This window comes from Daphnia carinata, chromosome 1 (genome assembly GCF_022539665.2).
Source record: "Daphnia carinata strain CSIRO-1 chromosome 1, CSIRO_AGI_Dcar_HiC_V3, whole genome shotgun sequence".
NCBI lineage: Eukaryota > Metazoa > Arthropoda > Branchiopoda > Diplostraca > Daphniidae > Daphnia > Daphnia carinata.
In genome coordinates, this window is record NC_081331.1 from 7226637 (window position 1) to 7249947 (window position 23311).

Sequence of the window (23311 nt, forward strand, 5' to 3'; positions counted from 1 at the left end):
AAACGGCAAAAATGACTAATAAACGTATTCGATGACAAAATCTTGGAAGCCTTTCGAATTTTGAAGAAAACGGTTAATTAAAGGGTTCTTTGATTGATTTATATTCACCCCAGATTAGGTAACTCAACAAAACATAAGACGTAAAGCAAAACTGGCAAAAATAATTTTATCAAATTTTGTAGAAGCAGGTAGAAGTGGAAATTTGAAAAACAGCACTGGGAAATAAAATTTTCGTCTGCAAATCTTCGCCACTCTCTTCCGTTTCTTTAGTGCTTTCTCGTGTTCCTTATGTCGTTTTCAAGTTTTTTAAATTAATGAAATACCCTTAGTGCTATTACGAATTTGTAGACCGCATTTCGTCCATCAGAATCGTGTCTGGATTTAAAGAAAAGTTTCCCGGATCATTCCACCAACCTGTCTAAATTCAACAAAATGATATTGCCAGAAACAACTCATGTCTAATGTCTTGCAGAATGAGTTTCTCGAAAAGCGAAATGTCAGGAATATCAAAAATTTTATCTCATCATTCTAGTTCAATTGCTTCAGCCCTGGACCAAATATCTTTTTTCATGGTTCTTTGTTTTACAGTTTCATGTATTTGGTTAATTACTATACTGTTTCATCATAGGTCTATCCATGGGCAACAGTTTTAAGCAAAATAATAGCTTATTACTTCATTCCAGACTTGAATTCCTTTGACTGGTGGAGTAATGTTAAAGAAAAGTTCTTGTTTGGTCCTTTATTGTGTATTTTTTTTCTGGGACTATTTCCTGTTGGAGTAGCAGGTGTTTGTTTTCTTCATTATTATTATCATTGTTATTTTGAAGTTCTTAGGAATTATTGACTTTGTAGGCTTTCTCTTGTGGATATTCATTTGTTCTGCCTTTCCACGCAAAAAGTACTCATATTTGGAGTTAGGCACAAAAGGGAATAAACAAAGTGAAGAAACTAAGGAAGTATTTACCTTAGCTTGTGCAAATGTCTTGTTGGCAAATGAAGTTTTCTGCAGATGGAACAACAATGGAAATCCGATGGCTAGATCTAAATTAATAGGCACGTGTTATTCAAATATTGCTATTCCCTCATTGTAGGAAAGAGTTAGAAGAATATTACTATATTACATTAGTGTAAAAATAACCCCACAACTAAAACAAAAACATCACAAATTGCAGGGCAAAAACTGCTGCAGCAAACACCTTACTATCTTCAAAATCTTCTTCTCCCGCAACTGTGTAAGAAGGATACTGTTATAGCAGACCTCCCAGATGTAGATATTCTTTGTGTGCAAGAAGTCTGGGAAAGATATTGGGCTGCAACAATGATTGATCAACTAGGACTTAAATACAGTTACTTCATCCATGGTACATTTTATCTAGTAATGTGAAAACGATACAACAAACGTGCTCGTTAAAAATATCTTATCCTATATTAGATGTCGGAGATCATCGATTAACGTCGAACTGTTGTTTATTTGGTAAACGTCGGATAAGAATCGAAAGAGATGAAAAACAAAATTTAGCTGTCTACGTCAGACTCTTAATAGCTTTTATCGATTTGAAGGAAGTGGTTTATTCGTCGCATGTAAATACCCGATTCTCGCCGTAGAATTTCAACCGTTTCAGTTTCGAACTCATTATGCCAAATTCTTCTCATATGGAGTTCTTTGTTTGAAGGTAAATTGATGTTGATGCCAGTTCTGTCCACTTAACATTCCAGTCAATTGCACAAAACAAATTCTAGATACAAATCAATAAGGAACGAATAGCATATGTTGCAAATTTACACGGGCAAGCCTACCAGGGAAAAGAACCAGTTCTCTATCATCAGCTTAGCGAGTCTCTTTCTGCAATTAACGCTTTCCGACTAAAGACTCGGCTACCGGAAGAGAACGTTATTTTTGATGCGGTTTGTGGCGATTTTAACTTTGATAACATGGTAAGTTATTGTTTTTGTTTGAAGGTTTTTATTAACTACCTTTTGAGTGATCAAAGGCTTTCCCAAACTTTCCTGGTAAAGTCCCCAGGTGACGCAGCCACACAAAACCATCCGCTTTTTAACCAGTATATTGACGCCTGTTCAAAAAGTATACACCCTCTTTTATCGTTAAAAGCCTATTAACTATGGAATTGTTTTCGAAATTCAGAGCCAGGAGAGGACCATCACTGGACTGTAGGAACAGAGCTGCGCCAATTACGAATGCATGAACCCATTGTTTCAACAGCGGAAGCCTTGCGTCACGTTCTTATTGATGACGTAAAGCGCAGACAATACGTTCTTGACGCCGATGTCGTAGAACAAACTACAGCGCTTGCATCCATAGACCCTTCGACGAATGAAGATGGTAATTCAAAGATTCATTTTTTTTGGTCCTATTAGTGATGTGGCGGTATTCGCTTCTGTTTCCTTTACAACAGGAAAAGTTGTACGTGAAAGTTGGGGAGGTAAACGGCGGATTGACAGGATTTTGTTAAGGAAAGATTCACCCGCTCAAGTAGTAGGGTATGGTTTCAGCTCAGTTTTGGCTGGGTTAACTGATCACATCCCAGTCGCGGTAAGTCTCAAAGTAACAACTGATTAGCAAAATATGGCAAAATATGTTCGTCAGTGCACTGTATTTTCTGCATTTTAGCACACCATGCATGTCTCCGACACGCGCCTAATGTTTTTTTTCCAAAATATATTTAAACGTGCATAGATTCTTTCAAATCTGAATTGAAGTTAATATGCTGCGGAAACACAGTTGATTAATATATTGACATCGTCGCAGCATTATAGAAAAAGCGAAATCTAGTTCCAAAGAGGTTAAAAAAAATTCGTCATCCACTGAATTAGTAACGGTTAAGTAGCCTCTTTCGAAAGGAAGGAAGCAATTAAGAATACTTTTGTTACTGAAAACGCCAAAGTAGTTAGGCTGATACTTCCGCCGTTGAATAGGGGAGCTGACACGTTACTTTTTTTTAACGTTTTTCTACCTGCAATGGGAGCGTGGCGGAATCCAACAGCTAGCATATGTGTGATTTGCTCTAACGGGACATTGGGTGTCATGCAGAAAATTACAATGGCAGTTTTTCACTGATGTGTTTCTTGTAGCACTTCCTGACATTCATCATAAATGCATAGTTGATACTAGTTATTTATACGAATGGCTACAGACACTATTGACAGATGGAATCTGCAACAATCTTTCAGTTTACGAACAATAATAATATAAGTTTAAGTTAATAATGAAAGTTATAATTGATAAAACAATAAGATTGTTGCTGGCTCGTAACGTATCTATAGTTACTACAATGAAAGCTCTGAATTGAATTTACCGCAAACGTAGCTCTGTAATTATCATTAAATTTAATAAGGGCAATCTTTATAAAAAAGAAATAACTATTGCAATATATAGATATATATAGTCTATATTTCACCGTAATAAAATCACGTTTGTAGACTTATCTTATTCATAGATAATCATTTTAGTTAAGATTGGTAATGCTAAATTCCGAACTTGTACACACATAAGGAACATCAGCCATATAGAGACAAAGAAGTTTTCATATGGTAAACGCATAACACATGGATGAACTCTACAGAATGACATCGCCCACATTTTTAACGCAGAATCGGGTACCAACTACATCGTATATAAGAGGAAGCACATCGTCGAAATGTCAATCTTCAGTAGCTTGCTTCTTAGTCAACACATTCCTTTACACCGTGCGTGTTTCCAAGCTCGTCTTATAACTGAAATGCTTCAAGGCCACTTGATTTTGTTATTTTGTGTGCTCATCAATAGTTGTGTTTATTGCCAGTTATACCAGGGGCATGCTGAAGAACAAAATATTCACGCAAATCAGCGCTCGTCGCTAAAAGGTTATTTTGGTAATAGCTGGCGACGACAGGTTTTAGGTGGTAACTCGGAAGTACCGATCCTAACCAACAACACCGTTTCTCCTACCAGTCTTACTGGAATGTCAAGTGCTGATGTGGAAGATGTTGGAACACGCGATGGAAAATGTACTGTATAACACTCATTTCGACAGAAATTAGAATAGACGATTAACAAATTTTAACTTTTGCTAGTTTTTTCGCTGTTTACGGTCGTGAAATTTGCCAATGACGACTGCACAACTGCAGCTAATGAAAACGGTACCTGTTACTCGGCATCCGAGTGCAGCGCTAGGGGTGGAATGTCCAGTGGGTCTTGCGCCGGTGGATTTGGTGTCTGCTGCACTTGTTCGTTAAGCCTAATCAATTAATTACGTTGAGCCCGAATCGAACTTTCCACTTACGCTATATCGGTTTGTAGTTTCTTACACCTGTGGCCAAACGACGTACCAGAATTCTTCATATTTTTCAAACATTAATTATCCTTCGAGCTATGATGGCACAGGATCATGTCAACTTACAGTGAACAAGGTATCAAACAACGTGTGTCAGCTAAGGTAAATAACAACCAAATAAAAAAATGAAACTAATAAGCGTTGGATGATTTATAAAATTTGAAATTTAGATTGGACTTTTTTGTAATGGTCCTGATACAACCTGAAACGAACGATAGCAACTGCAACCGAGATCAGTTTATTGTTACAGGTGGAAGTCGCGTACCAGCCATTTGCGGGACAAATAATGGGCAACACAGTAAGAACTAGTTCTGTTAGGAAGACTTTTAAATTTTAGCTTGTCCAAATACTTTGTAGTGTACATCGAAACTGGATTGCTCGGGAATAGTCCGATTACGTTGACGGTGGTTACAAGTGGAACCGGCTTTGCTCGTCAATGGAGGATAAAAGTGACCCAGATGAATTGCGATTCTATCAGCAGAGGTGATACATTTGATCATATCATTTAAATCAACACCGGAAATGCCTTTAGGATAAGTGTGTGTCTGTACTTAGCTCCAAACGGTTGCCTGCAATACTTCACGGGCGTGTCAGGTACGATACGATCGTTCAACTATGATGGAACTTCCGGCCGCCAACTTTCAAATCAAGATTACAGCATATGCATCCGTACTGAAAGCAATTTTTGCAGTATCGCATATAACGTATGTGCCGGTGGAGTGTATTCTATTACTGGTCCCACCGGAGGCTCGGCTACTGCTCAAGGAACACCAATTGGAGCATTGGTAAAAACGGACAGCAGCACAGCACAAAGATTTGGTCCATGACTGAAATGTAAATGACATGAGCGTATTTGATATTTTTTTAACAGGTGGGGGCTACTACGTGCAATACAGATTGGCTTACTATTCCGTGTGCTTCCGATAATGGTCGAACAATCCAAAGAGGAAATACTATATGCCAAGATCGCTTGTGCGGAGATGCATTCGCTTCGGTGGTTCAGGCTACCAGTGGGACTGTCATCACCAGCGTACGGCCCTTCCAAGTCACCGTTCACTTCGATGCTTTTGAGGCGATCGTGCCAACATCGGTGACTAACGTTCAAGGACAATTCAATAACCGAGGATTTTGCCTTAGTTATATCCAACAACCATGCACTTCATAATCCCCTCCCAACAAAAAAAGAATAAAAATAACAATAAATTTAATTTAAAGAATCAAATTTGGCTCTAGATGCATCTAGAAACAAAATTGACAAACAATAATGTAGAATTTACTGGCCTATTTTCATTAAATAGTATATGTGATTAATAAATCGCACTTATTAACTGTCCATTGCCTCTGAAGTTTCATGTTCATACTCTTTACGTCTTCACCGTTAAACAAGGAACGTGGAGTACGATGTAACAGATATAACGGCTATTATGCAACCAATACCTACTACGCGACTACTACAATTTACTAGTTTACCTACTTCCTCGGAGCCCGTGCAGTACGTGAAAGTAGTTTAGTTTATTAGCGCACTAGCCAGACATGCGAAAGTTTGTGAGAAGGGGATATAGATGACAGCTATGGAATAGGATCATTGCTAACGGTTCTCTTTTTATGCTGAGTCCAGTGTTTTAATAATTTTGGAAACAGTACGGAATGTACTAAGCACCAAACGATTGATCATTCATTGTTCATACACATGTACAATTAGCGCTTAGCTATAAACTTGCGGAACGTTTAGAGTGCTTTAATGGACACGTCGCATCTGACGCAATTATGAGCGATAGTAGAGATGCAAACAAACACTATACGTAAACTAAGCTGGCGAGCAAAATACATGTATCACATTAATTACATGAAAAATTTACAACAAATACGTTCGATATATTTTTTCAATTTTCCGTCATGAAATTTGGTTGCAGATAGCTGGGTCCTTGACGAGGTAGCGGTTCTGATTTAAGTATAGGAGTCATTTTGTGATTAGGTTGATGATAGCCACCTTTAGAAGCTAATTGGAAGGCACACTTTTCACACAGATCAGTTGAAACGTTTGAGGGGCACAGAAAGCAGTGCCAACGGGTGCCCGAAATTGGATCAAGGCCACAATGATCGCAACGATAACCATAATGAATCATCATACCAAGATGGTTTTGCTTAGACTTGATCCGTTTCATTAACTTCAGCCACATGAGTTCACTATATCCTTCAGACATTTTCAACGAATCCGGAACATCTTCGTCCTAGTTTTAGATTAACCAAAAATATTTAGTGTATAAGATGTATACATATTTTGAATTTTAAAATTTAAAATATATAATTTCATTTTCCATACAGAGACTTGAATATCTTCATGTTTCGGTGCTGGACTAGGCTCATTAAATAATTCAGAGCTATCGTCCAAGTCATTCATGTAGACCGGTGGGGTAGCTGATGCGAAAAAGGTTGAGGATGGAAAGAGAAATCTATTGTTCCTTTGATGTCGATGACCAGACTGGAAAGGAAATGGCAATTTGTTTTATCTGATCCTTTTAAATTTGAAATACTAAAAGTTCGTAGCACTAAAAAATTATTTAAAGACTGTACTTTGCGATTGTTGCTATACTGAGTGAAATTGTAAGTTCTTCCAGGAACTGGAAGTCCTGCTTTCTGGAGCTTTATAAAATATTTTTGAACTCTACTTTGTACTTGAAGAGGTGTCCTATTTCCGAGGGCTCTAGCAATCTTTCTAAATCGCTCCATCTCTACTTGTTCTGGTGGATATATAACAAGCAACTCTTCCAGCCGTTTCTGCTCTTCAGGAGTCCAAAGCTGATTGAAAGTTTCTGGTTTTTTCTGATTGAACTCTCTTCCTCGTACCAACAGTTTTCCATCTTTGCCTCTTTCTGCATCTTTGGAGGTTTCACTATCACTGTTGTTAGTAGACAAAGGCTTTTGATTTTCTGTAGCCTTTTCTTCAAGATTCTCAGGTATAACTACCCCATATTTTGACCAATTTATTTCTGGAATCTATTTGATAAACATTTTGTTACTTCCATAATACCTACTGAATCGCTTATAACTAACCTCTGCAATGACTTGAGGTTGGGGGAAATCCATGTTCTCACCTCTCTGTAGTTTTTCAATAAATGCTAAAGGTGATTCCAGGGCTTCTTTCTTCAGAGGTATTATTTTTTCCATGTTCTGCACAGCAATCATTCGCTGCCCTTCAAGCACTGCTAATGTTCTTATTGAAGATGGATAGAAAGTAAAATAAGACTTCAAATTAAATAACTAATTGGTGCAACAAACCTTAGCAATGCTTGATAATCTGCATTTCCCTTTAAAGCTAGCTGGTCAGTTTCAAAACAGTATTCTCCAAAACTGTCCAGGTTTTCTTCTGCCCACCCAACACTTTCATTATCCTTTAGACCTTCATCATTTTTCCCTTCCACCCTTTCTGCCATTTCTTATCGTAATGTATTTTATTTGCTGACTGAATTAAATTGTCGAGAGCCCATGTGCGTAAAGTGGCGCACTGTTTTTCCAACCATATGCAGAAAAGACACTTGAAAAATTTAAATAAACGTGACAGTAACACAACTTGGAACCATGATATTAAACAGAATGGTACTAAACAGTAACCACTTTGGGGGCGAAAACAGTACTTCAGATCAACGAAAAGGGTGCGATTTTTTCGTGTCAAAATAATGCTAGTGGTGGTATAAAAAATTATGCACGTCGTGGATTTTTATCTATGGGAATTCTGACGTCTGAACCCAACTACAAGAGTAGAAACAATTATTTAGCGTATCATGGTGCTACGGCAGGTCAGTATTAGCATGGTGTAGCCTGCTAGAAGAACCGAATGAACGTTGACTTTGACACCTACGAATGCAAACATTTAAATGTTTAGCTTTTGTCGTTGATACATGAATAACACTTGCCATTACTTTCTATTTCAGAAAACTGAGTTTCGATCTCAGTCTGTTTTCTGTTATTTTTTCCATGATAATGTCAGCTAGAGTTCTCCTTGGTGCTGGATTGGGATTCAAAAACAGTGCCAGGGCTTTTTTATCATCTTCATCAACTTGCTATAGAACTGAACATTAGAAACTACATCAGACTAGAGCTAATCATTTAACTTACCACATCTTCCCCAAACTGTGAATCATTTTCAAAGTCTGATTTTCCACTGTTACATTCATCTTCTTCAAGGTCTGCACCCAATGATGTGGCTCGTACCTAAAAAAAATTAAACTGAACAATGTCTAACATTTAATATATTAGAGTACGAATATGTTAGAGTACGTCCGTACCAGTGTAGAGTCCGCAAAAAGGCGTCCCGACGCCGCTGGCGGCATTGACGACAGTGCGGGAGAATGCGCCTCTCACTGGATACGATGACGCAAACGATCCTAAAATGTTGCTAGTCCCGATGGCGATCATCTCTTGACTGACATCGACGCGACTCCTTTTGGCTATCCATTTGCATTTCCATCCATGTAATCCAGACATGTTTAAAAGAAACTAATAACATCATCTCCGTATAACAGCTGCTTTAAATATACCCTACCTTAGGATTTGGCAATCGCAATCGATTCAATTACGGCGACTAATGGAGAAATGTAAAGTGCAGAACCTAGATTTTTGCAAATGTCCACGAAAGAGTATGTCTTTCCGTCTGCCTCCAACGAAAAGGGCGGCGCTTTGAATGGAGGGAATCCGCTAGGAATCTCACCTAATTGTATAAACGTTAGCTATTTAAGGGAAAGTTTGCAAAATGAAATGCGTTGCTTTTTAATGGCGAAATAGCATTGTTTTGTTGAAATATCTTCCGCAACGCTTATACACACTGGAACTACAAGCACTGCAACAACAGGCATTGCAACAGCAACAGGCCTTACGGCATCAACAAACTGCGACGCACCAGAGTGGCTAACCGGGGTCGGCCGGAATTTCACCTAGTTACCATTATACTGCCAATACACAGCCTCGTAGCTCAGGGGTAATATTCTAATAATTTTTTTTAAAACTGCATTTAATTTAAAAATGTGTCTTGTTTCAAAATTCAGGGATCGTACCGAACCATGTATGACTACGATGCCGATGACAACGGCGAAGTTTCCTTCCGCGATGGCGATGTTATCGTCGATTGCAAACCGATCGACGAGGGATGGATGATGGACACAGTCCTGAGGACAGGCCGATCCGGAATGGTATCGGCAAACTACATCTAACCTCTCAGCTAATGTTTTCGTTCTTTATTGCCCTTACGCCTGATCCTTTTGATTTCTGTCTTCTTTGCTCCTTTTGTCGAAATCCCTAGAAACCATTGTCCTTCCTGCACGCAACACATTCAAATTTGGGTTTGTTTTGTTTATGTATTTCTTTTTTTGTATTTTGATTGTCCATAATTAAATTTAATGATAATAATGTTTTTTTTCTATTTCAACAGAATTCCCGCAGCTAACATATCCGATGCCTGGTGATATTTAGTCTTGGTCTTCAGATTATTATATTGCACTAAATAAAGGGCAGCTACGTCACTTGCCCTTAAACACCTGAACACAGGACGACGGGGCTGTTTTTCCAAGGTTTGCTTCGTTCCTTTTTCTACTTACTTTTTGTCTTCACCATTCATTGCTTGAAAGTTTCGTTCTTTAGCTCGAATTTAAATTTTTCTTTCACGAACTCGAACCTATGTTCTTGTACACCATGGTATTAGCATGGAAAGCCAAATTTCGTACTTGCAAGCACGCAATTTATCAGCAAAAAACTATGGTGGCGGAAAAATGTATGTCAATACGGTTCTCTAAGGTACGGCAATTTTATGGACAAAGTATAAGAACGATTTCATGAATGTTTTAATTTTTCGTTTCCCTATTTCTCGTTCAGTAAACAAATATTTCACCATACCAGACACGCTTTATGGGAATAATGATCAAATTATAGGGCATAGAAAAAAAGAGATTTTATTAAATTTTAGTTCTGTGTTACAACATAATCTATGATATCCCCAGAATGATTTAAAAAGCCTTACGCAGGAAGACGATCCTGTTAATTACGTAAGTTTCGCGTATTACGACATATGCTGATTAACAAACATGTAAAATTCTTCATTTCCTTGACTTGGATAAAAAAAAATATGATTCTCAATTGCTCTAGGGCATGAACCAGATAAAATGCATGCGAATATTATTGATTTGGTAATGAGAATGAATTTTTTGCAAATGGATCACCATAGGTCTTCTACAGAAGAGATCTTTTTGCCGAAAAGTTCTGTTTCAAATTTACTCAGAACTTCTAGATGAGGAGGACTGGGTTGAACTGCCGGCCGCAAGCACTTTACATAGTAAAAAGAATCCTCCAGAGTACAGCTTTTATCTTGCATCAGCACGGCCATCTGGAAAAAAACCCAATTCATTTTATGGCTTATACAGTACTGCTCCCATTACCAAAGCTTTAAAAATCTCTAGATTAAATTTTAATAGTGAGAGAATATTCATTCTTAAAAACGTAAATTTTCCTAAATTATGGTGTTTGATAAAATGGTGATATAGTCAAAAGCATCTTGAACTTCACCAGCCACAATTCGAGTAACATAAATCACTATTATAAAAAAGAAACAAAATTACAGTTAATGTTGCGCTGCGATTGACGCCTTGGTCCCCCAAGATTAGTACACGTCCTTTTTCTTGAATTGCTTTTATGGCAAACGATGTTGCTCCTTTAAGTGCGTTATACAGTTCTTGACCTAAAATTTATGAAATAGCAATAATGTATTGGTAGTCGAGAAATACTTGTGTTAGATTTTCGGCGACTAGGCTTGTGTGTGCAAAAATGAACACATAAACATGAATACATGAAATTCGGAATTCTGCATCAACATCAATTTTAACTACAGCTTCAACTTTGACATGTAATTACTGTTTGTTAAAGACGAAATTCTATGAGCCTACATGTTCATTGAAACTGTAAAATGCCTCTATCTCAACTGGGAAACGCGTGCGTGCTGTTGTTTGAAGTACCACATCTAAAGAGCTATTTTTGGATGAAATTTTTTCTTTGTATATGTTAACGGAAAACATAGTGCATGTGTACATCGTCGTACTATCGTACATTTTTTTTACCGTGTTAGTCTCAACCTCAGACAATTGTCTTCGAACGGAGTCTGTTTACCTTTCAGCGTTTCACTCCAGTTGACTGTTAAGCAAGTCATGCCGGGAAAGGCCAATGCAGGTCCTGTCTGTCCAATGTGGATCAAATGGGTAATGTTTAGATTCAATAGAATAGTGGTGTTCGATCCTTGTTCCATTCTTCCAAGCCACATTGTATCTTCCATGATGATGGACGGATACCAACCAAGTGCTAGTTGACGCTCTGGAACTCCAGAACAATTCGAAGCAATCATATAAGGCAATGATCGCTCTATTTGTACTATTCCGCCACAAATGCAGAACGGGTCTAACTGGGCGCTTTGCAATAAAGTTTGGACTCTCTTCATATTTGAATCTTGGTTTTCGTCGCTTCCATCTTGGTCATAGAGGATAATAAGCGTGTACTTGCTCAAGTCCTGAAGGTTTTCTAACGGAAGGGTTCCATACCAACGTGCAGAGAGGATATGCCTCTCGAGGAATGAGTTTTCGTCGCGGACGTCTACCAACATCAAATAATCCGGATTGCTCATGTATGGTGCATAAAATCCATCGTAGAATAAGTTGTGGAACTGACATGGTGATATGCTGTGGTGCTTGTCTCGCCCCTCTTCTGGATCCAATGGAATGGGCACTTTTTTCAAACCTTTTGATTCTTCAAGTGAGGCTGGCAAATTAAATTGTACGTTAAGCGCAGGTGTTTCAAAAAGTTAAATCTTATTTCGTGAGAAGCAACAGGCACTGTGATCTAATTCCGAAATAGTTTCGTTACTCAAGAGCCACAGAAGTAGTGGGCTTGAAACCTTTCAAAGTAGCGCACTCCAACGCCGGTTCTCCAGTTCAAGATTGTATACGTCATTTCCCCAAAATAGAACACATTTTCCGGATTTAATCGCAAAAAAAAACTCTTTCCTGGCGTCTCACGATATTTAAAAAAAGTTGAATAACGCACTTAGAATATAAATACTATAAAAGAACAAGATGTAAAAAAAATGTACGCGAAATTTTTTTTCTTAGCCGCTATTGATAGGCCAGGTCTCGACCGTCTTTTTACAGGAAATGTAATATAAAAGAACCTGAAAAAGTTTTGAGTTTAAACTGTAACAGTATTTTAAATGCCTGTCTATCCTATGATAGGGAAATACAATCAAATATTTCTTTGATCTTCTTTTAAGAATTAGTTTCCCCTGCTAAGGATTACATTTAATTAACTTAAAGAGCGACTTACCGAGTTGATATTGTGATAATCTATCGTAAGCGGCTTTCTGTTGGTCTTTACTCCCTACGCAGCCCATGTTGCTCACTAGTTTCGCAGCAAACAAGAAACCAAATAAAAACCTGGCTATAAAAATATTCTGCTCGATAGAACTCCCAATGTTTTCAATATTTCGTTGCACATCGAACACTTCTTGCCACCAAGAGCCTCAAGAACTCTATAGACCAGATCTGAAGACTTCCGTATACTTGGCGTCGATCGAAATGAAATCGTCGACGAACGCAAATATAAGAATGCGTTCCGTAAAGCAACAGTGTGGCTGGCAGCCGGTGTACACGGAATGCTCATAGGATCTCTTTCTGGTCACGTGTTTAGATGGGAATACACATTTTACTTTACGGATCAGTATTTATGGTCCTTATTGCTGACAAGAAAAATTTGTATTTTAATCAATCACAGTGTGGTATTATATAATGCTTATTCCCCAATAATAAGATTCGGAAATAATTGTAATAAGATATTTCATGTAGAAAACTCAGTAAGCAGGGAATATATAACTGGCAACACAGAGGGATCCTCGACCAGAATTTCAGCGTGCCAGCTATTTTTAACTGATAAAATTCGAACTAGAACAAGAAACGAATCGGGAGTAACCATAGCTAATTCTGTCGGTTTCTCAGCCATTTGGAATTTGTCCAATTCTCCGTACTCGACAGCTTTCAGGAGTTTTTGAGGTTGAGGGAGAAACAAAGCACTGGAGTAGCATTTCTCGCTTTGGCTAACAATTCGATCCCATAACTCAACAAACGACTTGCTTGAAGACAGTGGATTTAGAAAGTCTTCCAATTTGAGTTGAATAGGCTCAAGGCCTGAAAGAAATATCCGACCGTCCGTAGTGCTCATTACAACCCTGTACCAACAAATGACAAAATGGAAATTAAAATATTATTGAGATATTTTTTAGTATTTAGATTTACTTATAGTTACCTTGCTTCGATGGTTGCGGCCGAACATACCAACGGATGTACCTGAAGGCAGGCTTTTCTCACCTGGTCGACTTCCAATACTGGAATGTAAATAGGTTCGGCACGACCCCACTTCGGGTCCACTATGAAATCGATTTTTAATCCTTGCAAAAAATTTAAAGAGGTAATATTAACTTCCGTGATTTGTTGGATTACGACAGAAAAAAGTTATTACCAACAAATTCCGGGTGGAGGTTCTCTGCATTTTTTATCAAAGATATCTCCAAGGGAAAATAGAACGATCGAAAGGATCGCTTTCGATCTAATGACCAGTATACTGGAAGAGATTCTATTACAAATATACTTACAAAAGATTTCGGAAAAGCCATTAGTTTTAATTTTTTTTGTCACCTGGTCTTGTGTCACCGATTTTGTTGTAATCGAAAAGGATTTTCACAAAAATCAATGGATAATCGGTTTTTTCTATTTTCCCAGTTGACGACAAGTCCATGTCAGCATCAAAAGCGTCCTTCAACTATATGAAAAAAGGGAAAATATCCATAAAAAATAAAATGAGAAAAAACAACAATAGTTCTATTACGCTATCAGTATTAACATGTGTTATAAGTGAGCGAAGCATCCATGCCCGTTGTTTCACATCTGACTCTGAATGCGATGTCTCGACCAAGGATAACACCGTTTTTAATTCTGAAATATATGTAGAGTAATTAACTTTTCGCATTTCATGTAGGTGAACATGTTATAATACCTGGTTGAAAAATCTCGTAATCTTGATTCCTAATCAATGCCTGGCATAGTTCTAGCACTGCGATTCCACAATTTGAATTTTTTTTTTCTTCCAAGCAATTTCGTATAATGCGAAGAATCATCTAAAACATATATATATATATATTATGGATCAATGAAAGAATAATAAAAAAGATGGTGGGTTAATTTAGTACCCGAGGTTGGCAAAATTCGTATCGGTACAGAGTTGCTTCCATGAAAAACTGGATCAGATGTTCCATGTGGGGCATCACGATAGAAATCTCCATATCATCGAAAGCATCGACAAGTCCCAAGGTTATTGCATCCGGTAATTGTCCCGGTTGGTTTGCACCAAAATGCTTTAGGAAGTCTATGATATGAGGCAAACAAGCAGGGTGTCGGGCACCTAAAGCGACGGTGCTGTGCAACACAATTTGGGCTGCATTGGTGGGAAAGTTACTTTCAAGCATATCACGCATCACTCGAAAAACTGAAGCCAATGCACGACTAGTGCCATTTTTTATTGCAAAGGCAATCAAGTTTTCAAAGTGTTGGTAAAAGAGGGTGGGATCTAAAAAAAAAAATATAAACTTTTATAACAGGAACCATTAAGTTTTCGAAAATAGAAACAGATCAACCTAGTGATTGGTTGTACAGAGCCTTGTTCATAAGCAATAGTTTTTTAAGACGAGCATCAGCTCCATCGAAATCGTTGGGTTCAAATTGCCGTATTTCAAACCTGCTTTTTTTCAGATGCAGCGACGAAGCTAGCCAATCCAGAGATATCAAGTTGCGTCCAACAGGCATCGCAGGATGAGTGCAATAGAGGAAAACAGCGGTTTCGTCTGTAATTCCACCAAGGCATTCCTGCATGTGGCGATACACAATTGAATTATTTTTATTTTCTAACTAAAATCCGTAAGGCATTTTGTTACCTGAATAGATGTGATTGTCTGTAGAACGCACAAGTCAAAGGTGGTCTTATATCTCTCGAGTAATTTTTCGAGCGAATTATTTAGCTCAGTTTGAAAACCCACGCGGCAAATACCTAAAATGTTTTTTGCCACTGTTACCATCGTAAATGGTCCTAATGAAGGCATAAGTTCAAGGAGGTCGCAAAGAACCTATTTGAGTAATAAAATGTCCCCAAGCATTTACAAGCAAAAAACAGAACGTCAATATGCTTATAAATGGATGTGGTGACCATGTAATAAGTCGCAATCGTGTTACCCGTGACTGGTTCGGAATAGAATTAGTAGCATTTCTGATAATTAATGAAGTTATCTCTGATGCTTTGTCTCTTAAATGGTCATGATTTAAGAAGTCAAAAAAGTTTTCTATTTGTGTTCCCAGGATTCCCTGTTAAAATTTAAACTGCTAGATCTATTTATGCATTTTAAATTAAGATTTTAATTACTTGTGTGCTCATTTCTATTTCAATCAGGCAGTCCATTGAGGTCAAACAAGTAGAGATAGGCTCTGATTTGTTTTCCAAAACATTCAGCAAAAACTGAACAACATCAACAACCACCTCTTGGCTTGGTTGGTATGTGAGTAAGACTGTGACAATAACTTCAAGTAATTTGCATTTCATATCAGTTTTGAGAAGGTTCATATTATAAATATTCTGCAAGAAGAACCAGCACTTCTTATAATTTTTCTCGTAACCATAAAAAAAATTACCTTGTTTCATACCTGAAGGCTTAGGATTGCAAACTCTAGCTCAGATAATTGAATAGTTGAATCGGAACAGATGATTGGAACTAAATCAAGTATTATGTTGACTAAGTGAGATTCATATGAGACATCTCCTAAAAGCTGAAAAACTCTTTGAAGATAAATATATCAATAAGCAAAACTTCATAACCAACAAATAATCTTACCTTAAGCAGATTGTCAAGAGTTTCATTGGAACACACACAGTCTTTAATTATCTTTTTTAGTCTATCGGGGCAGTCAGGTGGTAAGTAAGAGAATACAGTTAACATGTTAGTTTCTTTTGACATTTTTTCAATAGTTTCTTAATACTGGATGCTTTTTATTCAACAATGAATGACACTTTTGTTTTGCCATAAATTACTGCTGAGATCCAAACACCTTAACAGGTGGATATTCCTTCCACTTCAAACTGACTTCAGAACTTTTAAGCTACCGAAAAACAACAAACAGTATGTAGGGGCGGGACCACGTAAATCGTTGTACTAGGAGCGTGGAAAGGGATGGTGTGGAAATAGAAGAGCTGAATATCGTGGAAGTTGTAACTATGGGGGGGGGGGGGGGGAACGTGGGAATAATCTTGATACGGATCCTCCATTAAGCGATGAATCGCGGGAAACATACGTTTGGGTCTGTCCATTTTGGTGGTGAGCTCCAAATTTTGAATACACTATATATGATACTTACATAAACATACGGTACGTCACTTGTTCCGACACATACAGTATCCTCCAGAAAAAAGAGGCACCCCCCTGGTCGCTGAAAATAAAATAATATATTACTAGCGCTAGATGGCATTTAATTTTTGCAACATATAAACAAAAAAAGCATGCGTTTTTTTTTGTTTGTTTGTTTTGACGGCAAAATTCCAGACGGTTTGCCGATTTCCGATGTTTTTTTGTAATTTTGCTTCGAGCAAAATAAAAAAAACGAAAATTTGAGAAGTCTGGAGAAAGGCACACATTGTCTGAATCGTAACCTTTTCCCAACCTCACTTTTTTTTCAAAATTTTCCTTTGTCGTATTTCTACCCTCAGGAAATATTAGGAAAACTTATTGGCTAAAGGCGATTTTAGAATGCAGACAATATTATTTTAGGTTTTTTTCAATGAATCTAAATTAGAATTAAACAGGAGTTTTCCATCCAATTTAAGTTCAAATCTATCGATTACAAAAAGGCTTCAATTATGAATTGATGATAATGGCTGGTGAACGAAATACTAAATCTTATTTCGTTCGCCAGTTTTCTTAACTTAAATAATAGTCTTCTTAAAAATTTTCTGTTTAATTCTAATTTAGATTCATTGAAAAAAACCTAAAATAATATTGTCTGCATTCTAAAATCGCCTTTAGCCAATAAGTTTTCCTAATATTTCCTGAGGGTAGAAATACGACAAAGGAAAATTTTGAAAAAAAAGTGAGGTTGGGAAAAGGTTACGATTCAGACAATGTGTGCCTTTCTCCAGACTTCTCAAATTTTCGTTTTTTTTATTTTGCTCGAAGCAAAATTACAAAAAAACATCGGAAATCGGCAAACCGTCTGGAATTTTGCCGTCAAAACAAACAAACAAAAAAAACGCATGCTTTTTTTGTTTATATGTTGCAAAAATTAAATGCCATCTAGCGCTAGTAATATATTATTTTATTTTCAGCGACCAGGGGGGTGCCTCTTTTTTCTGGAGGATACTGTACATTATATCTGAACAGATCAACAAAATGTAAAATGCGGATTGAATAAGTTCGTCCTCATTGCCCATTCCTCCAAATAGGCTGCTGTTCTCTTTCTAATCGGCTAGCAGACAGACTACTTCCCGTGTTGTCCACAAAGAACTCGAGTGTGTACCAAAACTCAGAACCAATAGCAAAGGTAGATTATTGCTCTTCAAGAATTGTGATCCACGTTCGACGTTTCCATAGTAATATCTTTTTTTACTGGGAGATGCAGTGTGTTATGTACAATTAACTTATCGAAGGAAAAGCCCTAATCTGTGCTAACTGCTTTTTATTGTGCTAAGCAATAGCCAAAGACAGAATGGATTCTGTTTATTTGATGATCCTGAATATTCCGCGAAATTTCCATTCTTCAGATTTAAGAAGCTATTTTTCAGATTTTATTGAGAGTCAAGCGCACTTTACGTGTTTTCATTTTCGCCATCGACCGCAGCTCGAATTAATCAATCCTTCGGAAGCCTTCAGTTTTGAGGAAAACAACTTCTACCTTAACAGCACGAGCGGAATTAAAAGTGCACCTGCATCAAATCTGCTAATCAAAGATTCAGTCTGTTGTATTGTGAAATTATTCAGTAAAGAAGCAAGAACAGAGGCCATAAGGAAATACAACTTGCAAAATTGGGTTGACAAACATGAGAGATTCTTACCAAGTAGATGTATTGCCATCGCTATAACTGTAGTGGAAGAATATGTGAGAAATTCTCTAGATTCTTCAATTTGCATAAATGATGGGAAAGTAGAACTTAAGCTATCAAAACAGAAAATTGAACAAATGGTTGAATTAAAACCTCCTCCTCTCATGCCCCGAGGAAATGTAGGCACATCTACAAAACATTTTCTGAATCTAATTAACTCATGCCGTCTACCCAGCAATCTTATAGGGAAATTAGGATTAAATTTCCCTAAGACCAAAACTCGAAGATATGGCAATGTTCCTTTCAACTATGAAAATCATACATGTGAGAAAATTGAACTACCTGTTTCTTCATTGACGAACTCAACAAACAGCAACAATAAAATAAAAATATTTCCTCATGAACCAAATTCCTACTCAGCAAAAAAGTGTACAAACAAAGGAGACACAATGGATGATGATGATGTCGAGCAGGAGTGGGATAGACACGAAGCTTTGCATGACGATGTGACTGAACAAGAGAGAAACAAAGAAAGACTTTATGAAGAAGAGATGGAAGTTGTGTGGGAAAAAGGAGGGCCTGGCATCGTTTGGTACACAGACGCACAACGATGGCAAGAAGCTGAAGGAGACTTTGACGAACAGACAGCCGATGACTGGGATGTTGACTATTCTGTTTACTTTGAAGAAAATGGTGGTGACAAGGTATGTGCATGTTTTCTTATTTATTTCAAAAGAAATCAAGTTATTTAATTAATTCCGCTTTGTTTTATTGCCCAGGATGCAAGAGACTGTGCAGAGATGCGTCGGAGTACCATGTGGCGCCAGGGTAATGTAGAAACCGTTTTCAAAAAACCACAAATACTACCACTACGACGAAAGTCGTTCATGGAACATTCCACGGGAAGAAATGTTGTCGGTCCATTCGAGAAGCATACCAAAGGAATTGGCCGCCGCCTAATGGAAAAGCAAGGATGGCGTGATGGCTTGGGTTTGGGAGTCGCTCAGAAAGGAATAGCTCAGCCTATTGAAAGCGATGGTCAGAAGCCAAGAGAAAGGAAAGGGTTGGGTTATTTTGGCGAGCGATTACCACGATTCCGCGTGGCGAATTCAAGTAAAGCTAAGTGTGTTTTTATCGCAACCGCTTATGATAGCCCTGCTGACACAGATCCTCCGGAATCTCTTAATAGAAGAAATCAACCGACCACCATGAAATATCGGCATAAATGAATACAATTAATTTAATATTATTTTGTTAAATAGACGTTTCAAACTATGACAGAACATGTATTCTTGTTTTGTTTTCAGTATGGGGCGACAAGCTTCATCAGGCTGAGAGGGTGGTTGCCGCTAGTAAAGCTTAATTCAGCTCGCCCCCTGTCAGTGCGAGCTTTAGGTTGCTGAAGCCAATTTCGTTCAATGTAATAGTCGATTTGCGAGTGAAATTCTTTTTCATTATAGTTGGGGACCTCGATTGGGATAAATGGGTCTAAATGCTCAAAACCCTGCGACGAAAAAATTTATTTGGATAATATTCCAGTATGCAACAATATACAATAAAAAACCTACTTGTTTTCCCAATTGGTATCTTGGAAGAGGAGACTCGCGCAGTTCCGACGGATGGGCCGCGGCATCAACAGATACAATGATTGCTCCGTTATTCTAACATTACACAATAAAAAAATCATTCAATTTTCACTCAATCTTTTACGTTTACCCAATCATTCCTTGTAAGGGAAAGGAATGCATCGGTGAGCGCAAATTCCGTAGGCAAAACAAATGATTTGTCTTCTCTTCGTACTCTTGATTTCGGCGAAAAGAAGGCGTTAAATCCATCGATGACAACTAGAACGCGACACCTGCACAGGCCATACTGGTTGTACTAGCTACGAAGTTGCTTTATCTGGTAATCAAAACGTACCGTTTGCCTACAGCTGCTTTTTTTAGTTCACCCAATAAAGCAGCTACGCAATCTGTTGCATATTTTGCCCTGTTCAAACCCAAATCTATCAATTCGCTTAATGAGGAGCCTGCAGCTGTCATTTCTCGCTTGCTCCACGTATAAGTTTCGGTTGTCTGCAACTGTAACAAGTTAGCAATAAAAAGAACGATACCTTATATCAGCTTCTACCATGTAAGACTAGGAATGTTACGCTGAAAATGTAATTTTACCTGAAGTTTTTGCATTAGTGGTCCATTCTGTGTGCTAAAATGCCTTAACCATTCTACTGATTCAATTGGATGATCATACTTATTTGGATGAATCGCAGAAGGTGTGCAACCTTTAGGGAACCTAACCCAATTAGGAACTGGAAAGAGATGAAATTGCTGGGCTACTATTGCAATTCATTATTTTAAAAATTAATTTTTCGCAATTTACTTACCCCACGGTACATGAACCAAGACCATTCCAGCACTGCTGCCATAATGGAGGATATGTGCCAGGGAAACTGATTTTCCTGACCCAGTCTTTCCATCTGTGTTGCTAAACTAATTAACAGTTACCTGAGCTGTTTTTTATTTTATTTTTTACTTACACAACACAAATCTGGTAACCGGAGCATCAAAGTTGGTTTTGTTTAAATATGTAATTAGCTCAATTGCAGGCTTCCTAACCATGATGGACAATCCATTTAGGGTGTCACTCAGTTCTTTATACTCCTTTGGTAATCCTCCTCCAGCAAAAAGTTGCTTTTTGATTGTTTGTGAAATTGAATAGAAATGTCCATCATGATCCTTCTTGTGATTTACCTGCAAAATCAGAGAATTATTTATCAGCTAAAATTAGAAATACTGTGAGATACTGCATATACACCTAGACTTACTGGATCAAGTTCATTAGTTCGAAATGTATCTGTTATTGTTTCTGTTATTGGCATGGTATTGGCACTCAATGACGAAAATCTTCGCCAGATCCGAAAAACCTTACCGGTTGGAGAAAAGCGTATCATTTTGCAAAACTAACTTTGTTCCAATAAGGGCTTACGGCTCTTTTGGTTTAGGAATACGTTTTTTAAAATCCGTTATTGTTAGCCAATTCAACTTTATTTTACTAATATCTCTTGGTATCCACGTTAACAACAATAATGTCTATGCCGGTGAATGCAGACGCCAAATTCAGCATGTCATAGTATGGGAGTATAGATTGGCCCCGATTTGCTCTAATCGGGGTACCCGCCCTGAACAAGGCGATTCGTAGCTCAATCGGGGACCACATCGCCAACCGGGACGATGCGGGATAAAAATCAGGGCTTTTCCCGAAAGCCCCGGCGCCATTTTAAAACATGGGGGTTGTTACAGTTTCGGGTTAAAAATCGGAGTATACGGTAGACCTGCCGTAATCGCGATTGAAATTTCTATTAAAAATTCTATCGGTGAATAAGTCATTTTAAACTAGCCGACATTGGTTTTTTTTCGATTTTTTCGAAGGTTTCGAAAGTTTCGCTTTCGAAGATTTTTCGATTATCGGTGAACGGTGAAGAGACTCTTTAGCCAAGGGCAGGCTTGCTGTACGCTTAAATTTTTAAGCGGGTGCGCCGCACCACTCAAAGAAAATTGAGCGTGATTGGTGAACCGCTCAATTGCTAGTTAAGAGGTGCGGCGCTCAAAATTTGCGCTATCGCACATTTTGCCTTCTGCCATCTGCTGTCTGCTATATCTACGACGGTTGCCTAGGGAACGATACTTGCTTGTGCATGACTTGTAATTTTTGAAAGAGTCGGCTGCAATAATTTAGAAATAGTTATGATATCGACCGTTAGGTGGCGCTATTTTCCGTGGTAATGACACTTTTTGAGCGGGGTACTCATCGCACATTTTTTTTTGAGCGTAGCGGTAATCACGCTCAAATGCCGTTAAGCGGTTCGGCCGCTTAAAAATTTCAGCGGAGCGGAAATTCGCTCAAATTTTGTGCGCGCTCACGGCAAGCCTGGTGAAGGGACCTTTATTTACTTACATGGAACTAAGCTTAGCTAACGATATACGAGCTTACCATAGAAAGTAAATTTCTTACCGCTAGGCAATGCCTAAAAACAATCGGAAAAATAATCGCAAAAAAATTTATCGAAAATCAAAATTTTTCAAAAAATATTATCGCTAAATTTTCAATTTGCGATTATCGAAAGGTACCAATTTTTGGCCGAGAAATAATCGAATGGCAAGTGAGTAGGGTATTTATTTCTTTTTGCTGAAAATAACTTTCAATTAACAGTACCATCTAGCGGTGATGGTTTAATCATTGCTGTTGTAACGAAGCCAATATACGTTTTACTCGATATCCCCTTTCTATGTATCATTATTAGCCAAATATATTGTCACGGCCATGAATATTGTACCAAGATAGAGACGTCGTGCTTCAGATTAAAAGATAATGTGTATTTCACCACAAGGTTCCATAACACAACTGCCAACTAACTGCCCTAACCAATTAATCAAAAAGCCCCCACAGGTGTGCAAAGTCGCTCCTTTTATATCCGGCGACGAGGGTGGTGCTCCAAAGGACGGCCATAGCTGGGGCGGGATTTCCATCCTAGCGCTGTTGTCGCTACCGCGGTGACGACTCGAATATTGCCAACGTGACAATATTGTCACGGCCATGGATCTTTACCTGTCACGGCCATGGATCTTTACCAAGATAGAGACGTCGTGCTTCAGATTAAAAGATAATGTGTATTTCACCACAAGGTTCCATAACACAACTGCAAAACTAACTGCTCTAACCAATTAATCAAAAAGCCCCCACAGGTGTGCCAAGTCGCCCCTTTTATATCCGGCGACGAGGGTGGTGCTCCAAAGGACGGCCATAACTGGGGCGGGATTTCCATCCTA

General features: G+C 38.1%; 7 protein-coding genes and 1 long non-coding RNA gene across 11 annotated transcripts; 4 read left to right on the forward strand and 4 right to left on the reverse strand.

Annotated features, from left to right (window-relative positions):
• Positions 1–275: 275 nt before the first annotated feature.
• LOC130691378 (sphingomyelin phosphodiesterase 3-like) lies at positions 276–2677 on the forward strand. Its single transcript, XM_057514323.2, has 10 exons — positions 276–572; positions 629–785; positions 853–1053; positions 1173–1361; positions 1433–1474; positions 1561–1673; positions 1741–1935; positions 2017–2083; positions 2144–2341; positions 2415–2677. Exons 1-10 carry the CDS (start codon positions 462–464, stop codon positions 2576–2578), a joined length of 1437 nt encoding a protein of 478 aa, XP_057370306.1. The 5' UTR covers positions 276–461; the 3' UTR covers positions 2579–2677.
• Positions 2678–3670: 993 nt separating this feature from the next.
• Positions 3671–5664, forward strand: LOC130691379 (uncharacterized). The gene is made up of 7 exons (XM_057514324.2): positions 3671–4005; positions 4072–4224; positions 4298–4433; positions 4502–4629; positions 4689–4814; positions 4887–5116; positions 5203–5664. Exons 1-7 carry the CDS (start codon positions 3738–3740, stop codon positions 5494–5496), a joined length of 1335 nt encoding a protein of 444 aa, XP_057370307.1. The 5' UTR covers positions 3671–3737; the 3' UTR covers positions 5497–5664.
• A 468-nt stretch (positions 5665–6132) lies between these two features.
• Positions 6133–7884, reverse strand: LOC130691380 (ZZ-type zinc finger-containing protein 3-like). 2 transcript variants are annotated; one of them, XM_057514327.2, is made up of 5 exons: positions 7611–7752; positions 7386–7537; positions 6906–7328; positions 6655–6813; positions 6133–6562 (listed from the first exon to the last, which is right to left on the reverse strand). In XM_057514327.2, the coding sequence occupies exons 2-5, from the start codon at positions 7515–7517 to the stop codon at positions 6215–6217; spliced, it is 1062 nt and encodes a 353-aa protein (XP_057370310.1). In that variant the 5' UTR covers positions 7518–7537; positions 7611–7752; the 3' UTR covers positions 6133–6214. The 2 variants fall into 2 exon arrangements, with proteins under 2 accessions (XP_057370310.1, XP_057370309.1); XM_057514326.2 differs by having other exon boundaries at positions 6151–6562; positions 7386–7545; positions 7611–7884.
• A 1292-nt stretch (positions 7885–9176) lies between these two features.
• On the forward strand, positions 9177–9882 carry LOC132087963 (uncharacterized). Its single transcript, XR_009420971.1, has 3 exons — positions 9177–9306; positions 9374–9667; positions 9757–9882. It is a non-coding gene; the product is annotated as an uncharacterized LOC132087963 (long non-coding RNA).
• Positions 9883–10261: 379 nt separating this feature from the next.
• LOC130691389 (uncharacterized) lies at positions 10262–12890 on the reverse strand. The gene is made up of 4 exons (XM_057514337.2): positions 12684–12890; positions 11481–12122; positions 10937–11055; positions 10262–10704 (listed from the first exon to the last, which is right to left on the reverse strand). Exons 1-4 carry the CDS (start codon positions 12748–12750, stop codon positions 10537–10539), a joined length of 996 nt encoding a protein of 331 aa, XP_057370320.1. The 5' UTR covers positions 12751–12890; the 3' UTR covers positions 10262–10536.
• A 199-nt stretch (positions 12891–13089) lies between these two features.
• Positions 13090–16555, reverse strand: LOC130691362 (uncharacterized). Of its 3 annotated transcripts, none has more exons than XM_059495288.1 (13): positions 16288–16555; positions 16100–16222; positions 15822–16031; positions 15635–15763; positions 15340–15528; positions 15043–15271; positions 14599–14975; positions 14406–14526; positions 14238–14344; positions 14048–14171; positions 13872–13973; positions 13659–13800; positions 13090–13581 (listed from the first exon to the last, which is right to left on the reverse strand). In XM_059495288.1, exons 1-13 carry the CDS (start codon positions 16408–16410, stop codon positions 13194–13196), a joined length of 2364 nt encoding a protein of 787 aa, XP_059351271.1. In that variant the 5' UTR covers positions 16411–16555; the 3' UTR covers positions 13090–13193. The 3 variants fall into 3 exon arrangements, with proteins under 3 accessions (XP_059351271.1, XP_057370285.1, XP_059351273.1); XM_057514302.2 differs by having other exon boundaries at positions 13872–13985; positions 16288–16554; XM_059495290.1 differs by having other exon boundaries at positions 13872–13985; positions 16100–16232; positions 16288–16554.
• Positions 16556–17949: 1394 nt separating this feature from the next.
• On the forward strand, positions 17950–19768 carry LOC130691376 (G patch domain-containing protein 3-like). Its single transcript, XM_057514318.2, has 2 exons — positions 17950–19189; positions 19265–19768. Exons 1-2 carry the CDS (start codon positions 18152–18154, stop codon positions 19712–19714), a joined length of 1488 nt encoding a protein of 495 aa, XP_057370301.1. The 5' UTR covers positions 17950–18151; the 3' UTR covers positions 19715–19768.
• LOC130691382 (small ribosomal subunit protein mS29-like) lies at positions 19594–21541 on the reverse strand. Its single transcript, XM_057514329.2, has 8 exons — positions 21310–21541; positions 21022–21235; positions 20869–20961; positions 20657–20793; positions 20406–20566; positions 20202–20343; positions 20054–20146; positions 19594–19989 (listed from the first exon to the last, which is right to left on the reverse strand). Exons 1-8 carry the CDS (start codon positions 21433–21435, stop codon positions 19789–19791), a joined length of 1167 nt encoding a protein of 388 aa, XP_057370312.1. The 5' UTR covers positions 21436–21541; the 3' UTR covers positions 19594–19788.
• Between the last annotated feature and the right edge of the window lie 1770 nt (positions 21542–23311).